The sequence below is a fragment of the Hyla sarda genome, chromosome 3 (genome assembly GCF_029499605.1).
Source record: "Hyla sarda isolate aHylSar1 chromosome 3, aHylSar1.hap1, whole genome shotgun sequence".
In the NCBI taxonomy this organism is placed as follows: Eukaryota; Metazoa; Chordata; class Amphibia; order Anura; family Hylidae; genus Hyla; species Hyla sarda.
This window is the reverse complement of record NC_079191.1, coordinates 291,334,994-291,355,499: the sequence shown is the minus strand read 5'-3', so window position 1 is coordinate 291,355,499 and position 20,506 is coordinate 291,334,994. Positions and strand designations below refer to the sequence as shown.

General features: G+C 43.8%; 1 protein-coding gene across 1 annotated transcript in view; it reads right to left on the bottom strand.

The window, feature by feature from the left end:
- The window catches only part of LOC130360771 (protein unc-93 homolog A-like), a 193,126-nt gene extending 192,340 nt beyond the window's left edge, over positions 1-786 (bottom strand). The window contains exon 1 of the mRNA XM_056563340.1: positions 697-786. Within this exon, the coding sequence (XP_056419315.1) occupies positions 697-786 (90 nt within the window). The remainder of the gene's footprint in view (positions 1-696) is intronic.
- Between the last annotated feature and the right edge of the window lie 19,720 nt (positions 787-20,506).

Below are 20,506 nucleotides of genomic sequence, written 5' to 3'. Positions count from 1 at the left end.
GACATCTGCTAACCTCTACTTGGATGGATAGGTCTGGATCATCCATTTTACTTTTATGTGCCCTAAAACCCGGACAATATCATATGCGGAATCAGAAAAAAATATACACAATCAGAGACTTCATAAATTGTTGATTAAAGGCAGTTATACATGTGGCCACATTTCTTGTTCCATCACATATGTAGGCAAAATTATTAGTGAAATCCGAAAACCTGTCCTGGAACATTTAGGGGACATCAGTAACAAAAGTGACACACTGGTGGCCATGCCCATTAATACATATCATGGAGGTGATGCAAGGAATTTAACCTTCTTTGGCTCAGAAAAAGCATGAAGGGGTATCCTTCCTTCTTTAAACAGAAAGTAGGTGGATACATACACTACAAAAATGGCCCCCTATATCGTTCAAAGATAGCAACTGATACTTTAAGTGTCACAGCTAATGAGAACCTAAGTAGGCCCTTGAGATAGCTGTCACCTATCTATCTAGGGAGTATAAGGATATACCAGCTTAGGTTCTAGTGCAGGGCTTCCCTTCTGTGCAAAGATTAGTGCAATAACTAACTGTGTAGGTCCTTTGGCCCCTTCTATGCCACCCTCCTCAATCACTGTTTGTCTTACCATCAACCATATTTTCCTTAATTAATTTTTTTAATTTTTTTAATTTATTAACATTTTTGCTAGTTGGTACTTTACCTGCAGAGTCTGAAGTCCCATATAAGCAGTATACAAAAGTAGGATTCCAAATGATAGAACAAGAATGTTTTTGATATTAGAACATTGCATTCTGTAGCTTTTTTTTGTACAGGTTCTGATGTATTTTCAGTCTTCTAAGTTCTGAAAGTAACCATAAAGAGTTACTAAATTATGGTAGATAAGCTTAATGTAAGATTACGTAGCATAAGGTTACTTAATGAATTTAAATGACATATATTCTTGACATCATACAGCTGTGAAAACAAAAATACTTTAAAATATTACCTGTTTTAAAACACAAAGTAGCTGACCTCTAAATAATAAATAATTCATATAAAATAATGTATAAAATATTTATTAAAGTAAAAATAATATATCATAATTGTACCATACAGTTAGAGACTGAATATCTGTAGGGCCATTACAGTCCAGTCTCAATGTTACAAATTTACAGTATACTGAAGTAGATATAGATATGATTTATGCGAGTGTCTATATCTGTATCAGTATACTGTAAGTTTGTAACATTGAGACTGGGCTGTAAGGACCCTACAGCTATTCAGTCTCTAACTGTATGGTACAATTATTGTATATTATTTTTACTCAATAATATTTATTTTATAAATATTTTATACATTATTTGATACATTTTTATACAATATTATTTATTAGTAAGTGGGGCAGAACACAGGCATAAAGCCTCGTGCCATACACTGTATGGCTGGAGGCTGTATGTCTGTGGGGGAACATACTGCACCTAATGTGGGGGAACATACTGCACCTAATGTGGGGATCTATACTGCACCTAATGTGGGGGAACATGCTGCACTTAATGTGGGGAGCTATACTGCACCTAATGTGGGGAGCTATACTGCACCTAATTTGGGGGATCTATACTGCACCTAATGTGGGGGAACATGCTTCACCTAATGTGGGGGAACATTATACTGCACCTAATGTGGGGGAACATTATACTGCACCTAATGTGGGGGAACATTATACTGCACCTAATGTGGGGGAACATTATACTGCACCTAATGTGGGGGAAAATTATACTGCACCTAATGTGGGGGAACATTATACTGCACCTAATGTGGGGGAACATTATACTGCACCTATTGTGGGGGAACATTATACTGCACCTAATGTAACATAGTAACACAGTTCATAAGGTTGAAAAGAGACCAGCGTCCATCAAGTTCAACCTATAACCCTAATAAGTCCCTATTGAGTTGAGTTGATACAGAGGAAGGCAAAAAACCCTGATACTAGAGGTAAAAAATCCTCCCCGACTCCAAATATGGCAGTCAGAATAAATCCCTGGATCAACATTCTGTCCCTATAAATCTAATATACATAACCAGTAATGTTATTACTCTCCAAAACTCTATTTGAACTCTATTACAGAGTTCACCATGACCACCTCCTCCGGGAGAGAATTCCACAGTCTCACTGCTCTTACAGTAAAGAACCCGTATCTGTTCTGGTGTAGGAACCTTTTTTCCTCTAGGCGCAGAGGATGCCCCCTTGTTATTGATACAGTCCTGGGTAAAAATAGATCATGGGAGAGATCTCTGTACTGACCCCTGATATATTTATACATAGTTATTAGGTCTCCCCTAAGCCTTCTTTTTTCTAAACTAAATAACCCTAATTCTGATAATCTTTCTGGGTACTGTAGTCCTCCCATTCCCCGTATTACTCTGGTTGCCCGTTTTTGAACCCTCTTCAGCTCCACTATATATTTCTTGTACACTGGTGCCCAGTACTGTACACAGTACTCTATGTGTGGTCTGACTAGTGATTTGTACAGCGGTAGAATGATTTCCTTGTCGTGGGCATCTATGCCCCTATTGATGCACCACATGATTTTATTAGCCTTGGCAGCAGCTGCCCGACACTGGTCACTACAGCTAAATTTACTGTTAACTAAGACTCCTAAGTCCTTTTCCATGTCAGTCGTCCCAAGTGTTCTCCCATTTAATACATAATCCCAGCTCGGATTTTTCTTCCCCATGTGCATTACTTTACATTTATCAGTGTTGAACCTCATCTGCCAATTCCCAGCCCAAACCTCCAACCTATCCAGATTCATTTGTAACAGTGCACTGTCCTCTATTGTGTTTACCGCTTTACAGAGTTTAGTGTCATCTGCAAAGATTGCTACTTTACAATTCAACCCTTCTGCAAGGTCATGTGGGGGAACATTATACTGCACCTAATATGGGGGAACTGTACTGCACCTAATGTGGGGGAACTGTACTGCACCTAATGTGGGGGAATTGTACTGCACCTAATGTGTGGGAACTTTACTGCACCTAATGTGGGGGAACTATACTGCACCTAATGTGGGGGAACTGTACGGCACCTAATGTAGGGGAACTGTACTGCACCTAATGTGGGGGAATTGTACTGCACCTAATGTGGGGGAATTGTACTGCACCTAATGTGAGGGAATTGTACTGCATCTAATGTGGGGGAACTGTACTGCCAACCCTAATGTAGGGGAACTGTACTGCCAACCCTAATGTGTGGGAACTACAACCTAATGTGGGGGATCTATACTGCCAATCTAATGTGTGGGGAACTGTGCTGCGTACTTAAAGTGGTAGTCCACTAATAAGATATATAAGTGTGCATAGGAATTTGTTCATGTTTTGTTATCTATAGTCCGGCCCTCCAACGGTCTGAGGGACCGTGAACTGGCCTCCCATTTAAAAAGTTTAAGGGTCCCTGCTGTAGAGGGACCCACTCAGGTTGATATGGCACTGCTGAATAAGCGGGCACGCTCCATTTTAGACTATGGTGGTGGAGCCCCTGGACACGGGTTTAGTTACTCGGTTCTGGGGACTCTGCCTTTGACTGATGCCTGGGGGTACATGGACAATGGGCCTCTCGACACTAGTCCCATGGCGTTGGGCGTAGTTATTAGAGAGTTAATATATGGGTCCCCTTTAATTTGTGAGGTCCAGAGGTCAGTGTCATCGCAGTATGATATCAGGACCAATATTGTTTCCTTTTTTCTTAAAAAAAATGTTTTCCTTTTTTTATTTCTCATTTATATATATATATATATATATATATATATATATATATTTTTTTTTTTTTATATATATATATATTCTTTCATATATATTTTACTTTTTATTTTTTATTTCCTTTTTAATTAATAATTTTTTTTTATTTTTTTATATTTTCCATGATCTTAGAATGTGTCCCCATATAACCATTGTAGATTCACTATTCTCCATTCTGACGCTATATAGGTTTCTTTAAGTTATTAAACACATATAGATTTACAACACATTTACTAAAATGTCTAATTGTATGTTTTAGGTACTATAGTACACCTCTCTAGACACAGTACATAGTTACAATATCTAGAACGGGGAATAATGGAGAGAGCGAGCGAAGGCGTCGGTTCTCTCCATGACAACGGTCACATGATCTTTAGAAGCCCGAAGACGCGGATTACGTGATCGGGAGAGTCATTTGACAAACCCCTCACGTATTCCATTACGGCCTTTTTGCATCTGCGCAGTGGAGAACTGTCCACGCTAGCTGGACCCATTACTGCTTTTTACAGGTGAGTGTTCCTCCTTCTCATTTTTTATCCTGTATATTGAAACACATGAATATAATTACAAATACAGGTGTATGTATTTAATGTGTTATATGATTCTGTATGAAATTCTAAGAGTTCTTTCAAGCGATTTGAATGTTTTTAACCCACTATGTGCCACTTTAATATGCACTTACCACTGCTGCACTTTATCTATAATATCGTTTACAGTATATGCACTTTTTTACATTGCATATGTTAATTGACACTATTGTTTGATAATTGTGGAATTGTTCACATGGGTATATGTTCCCCCATAATGTATGTTTGTATGAGCTTGAAAAAGGATCCTGTGTGATCTGAAAGGTTGCTACTGATATGAAGTGAAATAAACCTTTTTGGACCTTGAATTTTTTTGGAGTGCTGCACCATTTTTGTGGATGTATATATATGTCTTGACAGATTGATATACATGTACGGTGTCCCTTTTAGGACAGCATCAGCCGTCAGCTGTATCTCCGTCAAGCTTCAGTGAAAACAGCGTCCCGCCTCATCCCTCCTCCGTCAGGCGTCAGCCAAAACCTTTGTCATCCTAAATTCTGTCATGCCTCAGACAAAAATGAAAGTGCTGAGTCAGCAGAGCTTCGGCAGAGCTGCTAGCACAGACACTGATTGGTTGATGGGAGGGTGTGTGCAGTCCCGCTCCACTGTTTTGACACATTTCTTTACAAACAATAATCTCTCATGTTCTCAACTTTTCCCGATTCCTGCAAAACAAACCTACACTCTCAGCTTTTCCTGATTCCTGAAAAACCTACAGTTATGTACTCAGCTTTTCCCAATTCCTGCAAAACCTACAGTTATGTACTCAGCTTTTCTAGATTCCTGCAAATCTTTCACTCATGTACCCAGCTTTTCCTGATTCCTGCAAATCTTACACTCATGTACCCAGCTTTTCCAGATTCCTGCAAATCTTACACTCAAGTACCCAGCTTTTCCAGATTCCTGCAAATCTTACACTCACGTACCCAGCTTTTCCTGATTCCTGCAAATCTTACACTCATGTACCCAGCTTTTCTAGATTCCTGCAAATTACACTCATGTACCCAGCTTTTCCAGATTCCTACAAATCCTACACTCTCATGTACTCAGCTTTTCCCGATTTGCAGGAATCAGGAAAAGCTGGGTACATGAGTGTAATTTGCAGGAATCTGGAAAAGCTGGTTACATGAGTGTAAGATTTGCAGGAATCTGCAAAAGCTGGGTACATGAGTGTAAGATTTGAAGGACTCTGGAAAAGCTGGGTACATGAGTGTAAGATTTGCAGGAATCTGGAAAAGCTGGGTATATGAGTGTAAGATTTGCAGGAATCTGGAAAAGCTGAGTATATAACTGTAGGTTTTTCAAGAATTGGGAAAAGCTGAGTACATAACTGTAGGTTTTTCAGGAATCGGGAAAAGCTGAGTACATAACTGTAGGTTTTTCAGGACTCAGGAAAAGCTGAGTACATAACTTTAGGTTTTGCAGAAATCGGGAAAAGTTGAGTACATAACTGTAGGTTTTGCAGGAATCGGGAAAAGCTGAGTACATAACTGTAGGTTTTGCAGGAATCGGGAAAAGCTGAGAGCGTAGGTTTGTTTTGCAGGAATCGGGAAAAGCTGGGTACATGAGAGATTAGGGTTTGTAAAGAAGTGTGTCGAAACAGTGGAGCGGGACTGCACACACCCTCCCATCAACCAATCACAGTGTCTGTGCCAGCAGCTCTGCCGAAGCTCTGCTGACTCAGCACTTTCATTTTCGTCTGAGGCGGCATGACAGAGTTTAGGATGACAAAGGTTTTGGCTGACGCCTGACGGAGGAGGGATGAGCCGGAATGCCATTTTGGCTGACAGAGGAGGGAGGTACAGCTGATGACTGAGGATGTCCTAAAATGGACACCGTATACATGTGTGTGTGTTTGTGTGTGTGGGTATATACACTGCTCAAAAAAAAAAAGGGAACACTTAAACAACACAATGTAACTCCAAGTCAATCACACTGTCCACTCAGGAAGCAACACTGGTTGACAATCAGTTTCACATGCTGTTGTGCAAATGGAACAGACAACAGGTGGAAATAATAGGCATTTAGCAAGAATAAAGAAGTGGTTCTGCAGGTTGTGACCACAGACCACTTCTCAGTTCCGATGCTTCCTGGCTAATGTTTTGGTCACTTTTTAATGCTGGTGGTGCTTTCACTCTAGTGGTAGCATGAGACTGAGTCTACAACCCACACAAGTGGCTCAGGTAGTTCAGCTCATCCAGGATGGCACATCAATGCGAGCTGTGGCAAGAAGGTTTGCTGTGTCTGTTCGCATAGTGTCCAGAGCATGGAGGCGCTACCAGGAGACAGTCCAGTACATCAGGAGACATGGAGGAGGCCGTAGGCGGGCAACAACCGAGCAGCAGGACCGCTACCTCCGCCTTTCTGCAAGTAGGGGCACTGCCAGAACCATGCAAAATGACCTCCAGCAGTCCACTCAAACGGTCAGACTCCATGAGGGTGGTATGAGGGCCCGACGTCCACAGGTGGGGGTTGTGCTTACAGCCCAACACTGTGCAGGACGTTTGGAATTTGCCAGAGAACACCAAGATTGGCAAATTCGCCACTGGCGCCCTGTGCTCTTCACATATGAAAGCAGGTTCACACTGAGCACATGTAACAGACGTGACAGAGTCTGGAGACGCCGTGGAGAAAGTTCTACTGCCTGCAACATCCTCCAGCATGACCGGTTTGGTGGGGTGGCATTTCTTTGGGGGGCCGCACAGCCCTCCATGTGCTTGCCAGAAGTAGCCTGGCTGCCATTAGGTACCGAGATGAGATCCTCAGACCCCTCGTGAGACCATATGCTGGTGCAGTTGGCCCTGGGTTCCTCCTAATGCAAGACAATGCTAGACCTCATGTGGCTGGAGTGTGTCAACAGTTCCTGCTTGAGGAAGGCATTGATGCTATGGACTGGCCCGCCTGTACCCAGACCTGAATCCAATTGAGCACATATGGGACATCATGTCTCGCTCCATCCACCGACGCTACGTTGCACCACAGACTGTCAAGGAGTTGGCGGATGCTTTAGTCCAGGTCTGGGAGGACATCCCTCAGGAGACCATCCGCCACCTCATTAGGAGCATGCCCAGGCGTTGTAGGGGGGTCATACGGGCACGTGAAGGCTACACACACTACTGAGCCTCATTTTAACTTGTTTTAAGGATATTACATCAACGTTAGATCAGCCTGAAGAGGGGTTTTCCACTTTGATTTTGAGTGTGACTCCATATCCAGACCTCCATGGGTTGATAAATTTGATTTCCATTGATCATTTTTGTGTGATTTTTTTTGTCAACACATTCAACTATGTAAAGATGAAAGTATTTCATACGATTAGTTCATTCCTTGAGATCTAGGATGTGTTATCCTAGTGTTCCCTTTATTTTTTGAGCAGTGTATAAAACAGTATATATAACAGAAGTGCTGTTTATTCCATGGTATATCACAGTAACAGTTACTGGAATACACCATGGAATAAATCACACTTCTTTTGGACTATACTTGGTGTGCTGCATTTATCCTATATTATATCAGCTTGGATCGCTGTGCCACAATCCTATACATGCGTGCACCCATGTGGAACTTTTAAATTGGATGTCCTGCTTCTATCCTTTATACATATATCGAGAGAGAGACAAGGGATTATTGCAGCACCCCCAGTGAATATTGCAAAATACATTAGAGTTACAGAGTCATCAAGCAACGATAAGTGATAAGTGATCTGTGCTGCTTGATTAAATCTGGATGAGTCAACAGAAATGTTGCCTGTAACTCTACACATGTTGAAGAAAAAGCAAAGAAAAATCTTTTATGAACTTGGAAAAAGCAGCAAATCCTAGTTTTCACAGAGGCGTTTAATCAAAACTGGTTTTCACTAGGGAAAACTAGTTTAACTAAAAAACAGTTTTAACTGTAACATATATATATATATATATATATATATATATATATATATATACAGCACAACTTCGCCATATGTTTCAATGAAATGGTGCCAGCATCCAAGACCCAATCACAGAAAAATAATTAACAAGGCGCAGCAGTCCATTAGAGTGAAAAATGGTGCCAATGCTTGAAAAAGGTTCTGTGGAGGAACTGAAGTATTGCATATGAAAATCCTGTATACTGAGACCAGTATTACCAATAATATCAGTATGCAAAGAGAAAATATTATCACCATACGCATTACCATCATACTGTTAATGACCAAATCCTGTAAACTGAGATCAATATTACCAATAATACCAGTATAAAACAAGGAATATTATCGCCATACATATCACCTTCAAAATGTTACTGACCAAATCCTGTATACCAAGAACGATATTACCAATAATACAAGGGACAAATAAAACCTATAAACCATAACCACTACAACCACAGACTGACTAATATCCACACACTGCCGCTAAATAAAATCCACTATGCAAAGACCAGGATTCTACCCATACAGTGCCCATCTACAGGTAGACACTAACACTACATGCATACAGTTACATCCAGTGAATAACAGGTCAGTCATTCACTTTTACTTTTCTTCTCCATCTGTCCTGGGCATCATGAAGACTTCTTCCGGCCAAGACTTGTCTTTGCAGAATCTTCCAGGCAAACATTTTAGGCTCTTCGCTTCAGCACCAAACTTATCTCTATGCAAACTTTCCATCAATATTGCCAAACATAGTAAAAGCCCCCTCTGTGCTCCCACATAGTAAAGCCCCCCTCTGTGCCCCATATAATATTAGGGCCCCTCTATGCTCCTAAATAGTAGTTTGGGGGCCGTGTCCTGCAGCGCATGGCGGCGGTCGCATAGTCTCTGTGCTCCGCTATTCTCTGGGCCTGCTAGCGGCTTTATAGCATCTGTACCTAACTAATTACCCCCTCACCGGCTGCCACCGGTTGGGGAACTACCTGCCAGTCGGATCATGATCCGTACGAGAGGCAACAAGAAGAAGAGTCCTATGAAACTCACAGCGTTTTTCCCCGCTGCCGAAGTCTATCAAGATGGCGCGGCGGCCTCCCCGCCTCAACTCGCTGGAGTGCCTTCTACAAGCGGCTCTGCATCGCCATCTGCGGGGAGTGCTTCTCCGGCCTCGGCCTCGTCCTCAGCAAACGGCGCACACCTCCATGCTCCAGTGCCCGCGGCCCTGTCCATACCCAGCGGACCAGAAATGCACCAGGTACGATTCTCCCCTGCGCCAGGGACGGAGGAGATCAACCAGGTACCCCTTATAGAACATGTCATGAGAGGTCTGCTAACGGAATTGAAATGCTCTATACAGGCTGACCTACAGAAAGCAGTCTCCAGTATACAAACTGAATTGGCTAGTATAGGGAACCGTACCTCCCATATTGAATCTAAAATGGCGGAGCTCACGGCTTCGCACAATGCTGTGGTGGATGTGGCTAACTCCTTAGAAGATGAAGTGCTGGCTCTTAAACTGAAGATTGCGGATGTGGAGGACTGCTCCCGTCATAATAACCTGAGAGTTAGAGGGGTGCCGGAGTCGGTCAAAACCGAGGAACTAAATGATTATTTGACTGATTTTTTCACCTTGCTTCTCCCTCATGCCAGCGCATTGGATCTGCTCATGAACAGGGTGCATAGACTGCCCAAGCCGAAGTCCCTCTCGGGCTCAGTGCCGCGTGATGTTATCTTACGCATGCATTTCTACCATATAAAAGACCAACTAATGCAAGCAGCACGCAATGTACCTACTTTACCTGACAGATTTGAAGGCCTGCAATTGTATACGGATCTTTCGGCGGCTACACTGGCCAGATGACGGGAATTCAGTACCGGAGCCAAATTGCTGCGGGAGCATGGGATTCCTTACAAATGGGGCTTCCCCGTCAAGATGATTATTACCCGTAATGGCTCTAAAAAGGTGGTGGCCACACCAGATGAACTGGAGCATCTTTGCAGTGAGTGGAATTTACGTGTTCCTGCATCATCACCACGGTCCCCTGGTCCTTCTCCTATACCTGCAGTAGAAGAGGAATGGAGCGTGGTCACGAACCGTAAACGGAAAAATAAGTGACACTGACTTACTGGGATCCCCCACCTTGCCCTCTGTCATATGGACTTATGGACTTTGGTTGCTGCGACTGGATCCGGTACAGTCTTTATGGTTCTATTTTGACCCCCTTTTTTTTCTGACGCTGATTAGGTACTCTTCAGCTGTTTTCTTTTATCTTCAGGCCCAGCTGTGGACATTTTGAGAACTTTTGTCCCCCACTGAGGCTTACCACATGGCCTTTATTGACATATGTGTTTATGTGTTTCCCTTGTTCTTGTTCCCCTTTTCTTTGTGCTTTTCCTTTGTTTGTTGGTCTGCGATGGCAAATGATACCAGAGGTGGTGAATGTGTTTGTTGCTATGAAGTTGATAATTATGATTCAGGGCTCCCTTTTATATTGTTATGGTACTTAAACTGGTTTCTCTTAATACTAAGGGATTGAATTCGCCATTTAAACGCTCTCTGGTATGGCATGAAGCCAAGCGTTTAGATGCCGATGTTCTTTCACTGCAAGAAACGCACCTGAATTTAGACGATGCTGGTCGTCTTAAGCATGCAAGATATCCCCACATGTTTCACTCCCATGCCCTGCACAAAGAGGGGGGTGTCCATTGCTATACGTGACTCTGTGGCCATCTCTGTTCAACATACCCATGTTGATACTGGTGGGAGGTATATAATCTTAACATGTATGCTTAACGGGGTACAATATACTTTGGTAGCCGTGTATGCACCTAATCGCCGCCAGTGTGTATTTCTTAAATCACTCCTGCTCAAAGTGGAGACGGTAGCACTAGGTCACATAGTACTCTTAGGAGATTTTAACATGACGATGTGGCCCAGGTTGATTCTACAGCTGCTTCTTCCAGAATAGGCCCAACAGGTTTTTTCTCTATGGTATCTACCTTTGGGTTATATGATGCATGGAGGGTGACACATCCTACTGAAAAGGACTTTACGTTTTACTCCACTGCGCACAAATCCTACTCACGCATAGACTACACTTTAGTGTCTAGGTCTCTGCTCCCCTTGATAGCATAGACTAAAATTATGCCTCTGGAGTGGTCTGACCACTCTCCCATCAGTGTCACTATTAGAGAGACATACACTCATCATCCGGTCTCTGTCTGGCGGCTTAATTCCATGATCTTGAATAATCCAGAATATGCAGACGCCACCGCTGCAGTTATCCCCGCTTTTTTTCAGGTTAATGATGATAGGACTGTAGCGGACACTACGTTGTGGTGCGCCTTTAAGGCCACCATTAGGGGCCATTTCATTAGTCAGACATCACATGAGAGAAAGAAAAGAGTGTCTCGCACATTAGAACTACAACAACAGATAGCAGATTTGCACAGACTTAATAAAGTCTGCTTTTCACCAGAGACAGCTGCTGAACTTACGGTACTGCAGGCTGAACTGCACACTTTATCTTTACACTCTTACGAGTTAGCACTTAGGAGACTCAAAATGAAGTACTACTGGCAGGGCAATAAGACTAGTTCTATTTTAGCTAAACAACTAAAGAAAAAAGTGGCTAAATCTAGAATAGCCTATCTAACTGACTCTCGGGGTGGTAAACTTACTGACCCAAAGGGCATGGCTGATTGCTTCGCTAGCTACTATGAAAAACTGTACAATTTACGCTTAGATCCCTTGACACACCAGCCGTCTGCTGAGGATATTTCTTCTTTCCTTTCTTCTGTATCTCTCCCCGCTCTGTCTACGGACCAGGCAGAAGACCTTAATAGGCATTTTTCTGAAGAGGAGGTGGCCTCCTGTATCCACTCCCTTAAAAAAGGCAAGTCCCCAGGGCCGGATGGCATTTTGAATGACTTTTATAAAAGATTTGACACCCTGGTAGCTCCATACCTGACTAGAGTCTTTAATAGTATAAATGACTTAGGTCAGCCCCCGAGGGAGATGTTGGAGGTCCTGATAGTTACTATCCCCAAGGAGGGTAAACCCCCCGATGATCCAGGCAGCTATAGACCTTAAGTTGTACGCTATGGTGTTGGCGTCTCGACTTAACACATACCTCCCATCTCTTGTCAATAGGGACCAGGTGGGCTTTGTGCGGCAGCGGCAGACCCTCGATGGCACAAGACGCCTTCTGAACCTGATTTCTAAAGCCCTCTCTGATCGGACGCCTTCTATGCTCCTGTCCTTGGGTGCGGAGAGGGCGTTCAATCGGGGGCACTGGGGGTATTTGCATGCGGTCCTCCAGAAGTTTCGATTTCCACCTGCGTTTATTCGAGCGATTATGGCCCTCTATGCCTCACCTTCGGCAAGAGTATTCTCGTCCGGTGCCTTATCCGGGAGCTTCCCTCTTAGTAATGGGACAAGACAAGGGTGCCCCCTGTCCCCGATCATTTTTACTCTAGTTATGGAACCGTTTGCGCAGCACATCAGGGAATCGTCCACCATCACCGGCATAACAGTAGGCCCTACGGATCACCGAATCGGCCATTTTGCCGATGACGTTATCCTGTGCCTCTCTTGGCCTCGAACCTCCCTACCAGCTGTGATGGAAGCTTTGGAGAGCTTCAGCAAAGTTAGCTACTATAAGCTGAATGCCTCTAAATCCAACATACTGGCTATTAATGTTCCTAGGGACTTGGAGAATGAGCTGAAACTGCTGTTTCCCTTTAGTTGGGCAACAGAACAGATCCCTTACTTGGGCATATCATTAACCCTTCACCCCAACAACTTAGTGTCAGTGAATTTTTCCGCTCTAAAGGCGCAAATTGGGAAGGTTATGGAACACTATGTTTCACTACCTATTTCATGGGCCGGACGTATAGCTACTGCTAAAATGATGATACTGCCTAAAGTTCTATATTTTTTTAGGACTCTGCCGGTGATCGTACCGGCCTCCTACACAGCGCAGCTTCAGAGGATGATACTCTGCTTTATTTGGGCTGGGAAGCGGTCTAGGACGAGAGCATCCTTGTTGTATCAATCTGTGGAGAGAGGGGGGATGGGAGTCCCTAATTTACGGGCCTACTATCAGGCAGTCCTATTGGACCAGATGAAAAAATGGTGGTGGCAAGTAGACCCGCCGCACTGGGTGGATATAGAAGCGAACCTTCTTTCTTGTGCATCACTTTTCTATTTTCTATGGACTCTTCGCTTCAACCCTACTTCTTCGCCTTCCTCTCCCTATTCTACAATAGCAGCAGCAGTTCGCCTGTGGAGCAAGTCTACAATATGCACTAGATTACTTCCCCCCAGACTACAAAATGTTCCCATAGAGGCAATCGGCCAATTCCTCCCTGACATTGACTTCCGACACTGGGTGACTAAGGGAATTAGAATTCTGGCTGACGTTGTAGACGTGGATGGACTGCTGCCGTTTTCTAAAATAGTTGACATATATGGGATCTCCAATAAGGACCTTTTCTTATACCTTAGACTGAGACATTTCATGTACTCCCTACAATGGCCGGTGGTTCCCCTTAAAACGACCTATGAATCCCACTTCATGGATGGAGAGACATTTCGGAAAGGCATTACAATTGGGTATTCTGAGATACTAAAACTAGATTGCCCGGAGCGTTACCCCTTTCAGGATAAGTGGGAGCAAGACTTAGCTATGACATTCTCCGCCGAACAGTGGAAGTTAGCATTTTCCCTACCGAAAAAACACTCTAGGCGCGCTAACCACTTTGAGGCCTCCTGCAAACTTATGCATAGGTGGTACTACACCCCAGTTAGACTTGCTAAAATATTTCCCTCGGTCTCACCACTGTGCTGGAGATGCAATGCTGCAGAGGGGTCACTGCTGCATGTTTGGTGGTCCTGCCCTAGGTTGCAAATGTTGTGGGGAAGAGTGAAGGGCCTACTTGATCACTTGCTTAAGGTCCCCTTCGCGTGGGGTCCGGAGGTGGCCCTGTTGACCATGAATGTAGACCTGTTACTTCCTAAGCATGTTACGATTTTGTTCCAAGTTCTCACAGTGACTAGAACAGCTATTGCTAAATGTTGGAAATCAACGGATGTTCCGGAATTACCGGCTATTAAAGCGGCGATACGCCACAATCTTACTCTTGAGGGTCTCATAGCCAAACGCCTAGGACTCTCTAAACAACGTATTGACATGTGGTTCGACTGGACCAAAGATCTATAATGCCTTGTATTCTGTTTTCTTGTCATGTAACCTTTGGAATATGTGTATCCTGCTATATATGGTCGCACATGTAATTCTGACCTTGATATTGGATGGACCGTGTTACTTTTTTTGTTCTTGTACACAATTAAAACTAAAATAAAGTTTAAAAAAAAAAAAAAATAGTAGTTTGGTCCTTTCTGTGCTCCTATATAGTAGTTAGGTTCTTTCTATGCCCGCTTGTTGCAGTTAGGCCCCCTCTGTTCACCCATAAGGCCTCCTTGGTGCCCCCACATTAGCGCCCTTCCTCCTTATTAGCTAGGTAAACCCCCCCCCTTCATATTAGCTAGGTAAATATCCCTTCTCCCTTTATATTAGGTAGGTAGGCTTCTCCCCACCACCTCCCTCTATATTAGCTAGGTAATAGATTTCCCACCCCCTTCACCCTATTAGCTAGGTAGGTAACCAGGCAGCTTCCCCTCCCCATCTATATTAACTAGGCAAATCTCTCCCTCCCTTTATATTAGGTAGGTAAGTAGCCCCCCCTTCCTTCCTCCATGTTAGCTAGGTAACCCCCCCTTAGATTAGGCCGATGGGTTATCAGGCAGGCTTTCCCCCTCCTCTCATTTGCCAGCAGCATTTGTATAAAAAAGAAAAAAAAAGCTTACCTTCCCATTGCACCCACGCAGTCCCATTCTGTCCGGCCTTACCAGTAGCAGCTTGATGACGTCATATCATTACACTTCTGTGAAATCTGACGCAGACGTCCTTCAGAGAAAGTGAGTGGAGTGGGTGGTGGACTGGGAGCTTATAGCTCTGATACTAGTGGCAGACTTTGTATTCTAGGTTGAGTGGGTGTCCCGGCCATGCTCCCTTCTATGGGACCGGGTAAGGTGGCCGAGCACAGGGTGGGCACCTATCAGGATTTTCCCAGTGGGCCAGTTCGGCCCTGCACATGTTTACCTTTTTTCAACTTGCCAAAAGTCTGCCTATCTCTATGCAAGTTAGATTTATGGGCTGTTATGCACTTGCCCTTATACTAACATGTATATTATTCTTTGTAAGATAAGTTCTACCTGATTATATATCTACCTGATGATATTTTCACAATGTATAGTAAAGTTTGCTGACTGGTTTACCAATCATGTACAGTGTGTTTCAGTGGTGTAAGGTCTAAATGACAGGATTTACAGGAAGTTACATAGTTACATACATAGTTACATAGTTAGTACGGTCAAAAAAAGACATATGTCCATCAAGTTCAACCAGGTAATTGAAGGGTAGGGTTTAAGTTATTAAATTACCATATGTAGGTTGTGATTAAGCATGTGTAAAAGCTAACAAAAAAAATTAAAAAGGATCATACTTGGTTTATTGTCTATGAACCGCTTGCTGTCATGTTTATATGGCCCTATCTGAGGATTGACTAAACTATACCAAGTCCTTATCTAAGTTTATTTGTTAATCCTTTTTTTTTTAATGCCACATGATCTCCTGCATTGGGATTTACTATTCTTTTCTAACCAAATAGTGTACACTTTTCTTTCATTGGTTGCTTTTTGTCTGTAATTATATGAAAATATTCTTCTAAAAAAATTATAAATAGTTTTACAAAAAAAAAATAAGTATCATAGTGTAAATCAGTGATCTGCTGGCCCCCCAACTATTGGAAAACTACAATTCCCAAAATATCCTATGGTCGACAGACTTGGTTGGACTTCAGTTTATTAACATTTGGCAAAACATAGACCACAATTTTTTACAGAACTCTTGTAGTACAAAAATGTGTAACCCCTATAAGTACCGTATTTTCCGGCGTATAAGACGACTGGGCACATAAGACGACCCCCAACTTTTACAGTTAAAATATAGAGTTTGTGATATACTCTCCGTATAAGACTACCCCTCTACCGCGATATACGGTACCTTACCAGTGATTGGCTGGTTGTTGTATACAAAGCCTGCTTGGATTGGTCAGCTCTCCCTGTCTACCCAGCCCTCCCTGTCTCCAAGACTATCAAAGCGGTACATGCCTCTTTCACCCATCTGGCCCGCCATTGTATCCTGATACCGTACCTTCTTCTCTGCCTCTCAGATCTTGCACATGCACACCAGCGCCGCCTGTCAGATTTTGCACATGCGCACCGGCACCATATCTCAGATCTTGCACATTCACGCCTACGCCGCCTCAGATCTCGCACATGTGCACCACTTCACTGCAGTCCTCAGGAGCGAGATCTGAGAGGCAGAGAAAGAGGTACGGTAATCGTATACATACAAGGGCAGGCCGTACAGTTGAAAGATGCATGTTTTTATGGGCACAGCGCCGATCTCTCTATCCATACCCCAGGTGCCCCGCTCTATCTCTATCCATACCCCGGCCTGGCCGACTGCAGCACCCGCCCTACAAGACGACACCTGGCGTATAAGACGACACCCGACTTTTGAGAACATTTTTCTGGGTTAAAACGTAGTCTTATATGCCAGAAAATACAGTATTCCTATCTTTAAAGGGTTATGCCAAGATTAAACATTATCTTGTGGATAAGGGATAGATAGCTGATGGGCCACCCACTGTTCATGAGAGGTCAATTGAAATTCCTAAAAGAGGTAAAAAAGAAACTAATGGTAACTGCAAAAGACCGAAAGAAGACTCTACAAACATGCAACAACTTCTGTTCCTATGCCCAATATTAGAAAAATACTGACCAAGAATTTTATTCATGGAAATACACAACAAGGAAGCTGCTGTTGTGCAAGAAAACTTTGCTGTCTATCTCAGGTTTACCCTAGACTACATGGATGTTCCACAATTGTCGGAAAATGATCTATGGACAGATAAAACAAATGTAGAACTTTGTAACAAAAATTATTAAAGGGGTACTCCGGTGATTTTTTCTTTTTTTAATCAACTGGTGCAAGAACGGTAAATAGATTTGTAAATTACTTCTATTTAAAAATCGTAATCTTTCCAGTACTTATCAGCTGCTGTATGCTCCACAGGAAGTTCTTTACTTTTTAAATTAATTTTCTGTCTGACCACAGTGCTCTCTGCTGACACCTCTGTCTTTCTCAGGAACTGTAAAGAGCAGGATAGGTTTGGGGATTTGCTTCTGCTCTTGACAGTTCCTGAGACAGACAGAGGTGTCAGCAGAGAGCACTGTGGTCATACAGAAAATAAATTTAAATAGAAAAGAACTTCCTGTGGAGCATACAGAAGCTGATAAGTACTGGAAGGATTAAGATGTTTAAATAGAAGTAATTTACAAATCTGTTTAATGTTCTGGCACCAGTTGATTAAAAAAAAATAGTTTTTTACCGGAGTACCTCTTTAACCTCTTCAGGACCCATGACGTATGCATACGTCATCACACCCTGGGTCTTAAGGACCCATGACGTATGCATACGTCATGTCTTTTCCTGGTCTCCGCCGCTCACCCGGCGGAGATCGGAAGCGGATCCCTGCTGAAATCCTTCAGCAGGGATCCAGGGCAAACGCCGAGGGGGGCCATGTAGGCCCCCCATGTCGGCGATCGCCGTAAATCGCAAGGGAAATCAGCCTTGCGATCTGCGGCGATACCGGGCTGATCGGGTCTCAGGGACCCGACCGCCCGGTATTTTTGCATGATCCCGGCTGTCACAGACAGCCAGGACCATGCTGAAGACTAGGAGCGAGGTGGCAAGCCTGCAACCTCCTTCGATCCCCTGCGATCTGTCGGTTAGTTAACCGACCAATTGCCCGGGGGGGTTACTTCCTCCCGTCCTGCCCGGCCCCTGGATGTCCGGAGAGGACGGGAGGAAGACCGGAGGACGCGGCGGGGGACGGGGGAGTGCTGGGGACCGGCCCTGGTACTTACCTCGTCCCTGAAGACCCGGATACCGGCGAGGAAGATGGCGGTGGCGGCGACAGGTGAGTAGATCTTCAGCCGCGGTCGGGCCCTTTACAGCAATGCACGTCGCCATAAAGCGACATGCATTGCTGTATTGGGACCCTATATACTACAACTCCCAGCATGCCCAGACAGCCCTTGGCATCTGGGCATGCTGGGAGTTGCAGTTTTGCAACATCTGGAGGTCCACAGTTTGGAGACCACTGTGCCCTTCCAGATGTTGCAAAACTACACATTCTCAGCATGCCCTTACTGTCCAGGCATGCTGAGAGTTGTAGTTCTGTAACATCTGGCCCTTCAGATGTTGCAGAACTACAACTCCCAGCATGCCTGGACAGTTTTGGCATACTGGGAGTTGTAGTTTTGCAACATCTGGAAGGGCACAGATTGGGAACCACTGTATTAGTGGTCTGCAAACTGTAGTCCTCCAGATGTTGCAAACTACAACTCCAAGCATGCTGGGAGTTGTAGTTTGGCAACATCTGGCTCTAAAGATGTTGCCGAACTACTACTCCCAGCATGCCTGAGAATGTTTGGGAGTTGTGGTTTTGCAACAACTGGAGGCACACTGGTTGGGAAACATTGTCTGTTTCCTAACTCAGTGTTTCCCAACCCGTGTGCCTTCAGCTGTTGCAAAACTATAACTACCAGCATGCACTGATAGACTGTGCATGCTGGGAGTTGTAGTTTTGCAACAGCTGGAGGTCCCCCCCTTGTGAATGTACAGGGTACATTCACATGGGCAGGGGGCTTACAGTGAGTATCAGGCTGCAAGTTTGCGATGCAGCAACTTTTGCGCGGCAGCTCAAACTCGCAGCGGGAAACTCGCTGTAACCCCCCCTGCCCGTGTGACTGTACCCTAAAAACACTACACTACACTAACACAAAATAAAATAAAAAGTAAAAAACACTACATATACACATACCCCTACACAGCCCCCCTCCCCAATAAAAATGAAAAACGTCTGGTACGCCACTGTTTTCAAAATGGAGCCTCCAGCTGTTGCAAAACAACAACTCCCAGTATTGCCGGACAGCCGTTGACTGTCCAAGCATGCTGGGAGTTTTGCAACAGCTGGAGGCACCCTGTTTGGGAATCACTGGCGTAGAATACCCCTATGTCCACCCCTATGCAAATCCCTAATTCAGGCCTCAAATGCGCATGGCGCTCTCACTTCGGAGCCCTGTCGTATTTCAAGGCAACAGTTTAGGGTCACATATGGGGTATCGCCGTACTCGGGAGAAATTGCCTTACAAATTTTGGCGGGCTTTTTCTCCTTTCACCCCTTATGAAAAGGTGAAGTTGGGGTCTACACCAGCATGTTAGTGTAAAAAAATAAATTTTTTACACTAACATGCTGGTGTTGCCTTATACTTTTCATTTTGACAAGAGGTAAAAGGGAAAAAAGCCCCCCAAAATTTGTAATGCAACTTCTCCCGACTACGGAGATACCCCATGTGTGGGCGCAAAGTGCTCTGGGGGCGCACAACAAGGCTCAGAAGGGAGAGTGCCCCATGTACATTTGAGGCGATTTGCACTGGGTTGCCTGTTGTTACCGCGGTTTTGACAAACGCAGAAAAAAAAAAAAAAACACATGTGACCACATTTCGGAAACTACACCCCTCACAGAATGTAATGAGGGGTGCAGTGAGAATTTACACCCCACTGGTGTCTGACAGATCTTTGGAACAGTGGGCGGCGCAAATTAAAAATTTTGTACAGCCCACTGTTCCAAAGATCTGACAGACACCAGTGGGGGGTAAATGCTCACTGCACCCCTTGTTACGTTCCTCAAGGGGTCTTGTTTCCAAAATGGTATGCCATGTGGGTGTTATTTTGCTGGTCATTTGTGGGGTATTTCTAAGATGAAGACCCTTCAAATCCACTTCAAACCTGAACTGGTCCCTGAAAAATTGTGATTTTGGAAATTTTGTGAAAAATTGGAAAATTGCTGCTGAACTTTGAAGCCCTCTGATGTCTTCCACAAGTAAAAACTCGTCAATTTTATGATGCAAATATAAAGTAGACATATTGTATATGTGAATAACATAAAATAATATGTGGAATATCCATTTTCATTACAAGCAGAGAGCTTCAAAGTTAGAAAAATGCAAAATTTTCAAATTTTTCATCAAATTTTGGGATTTT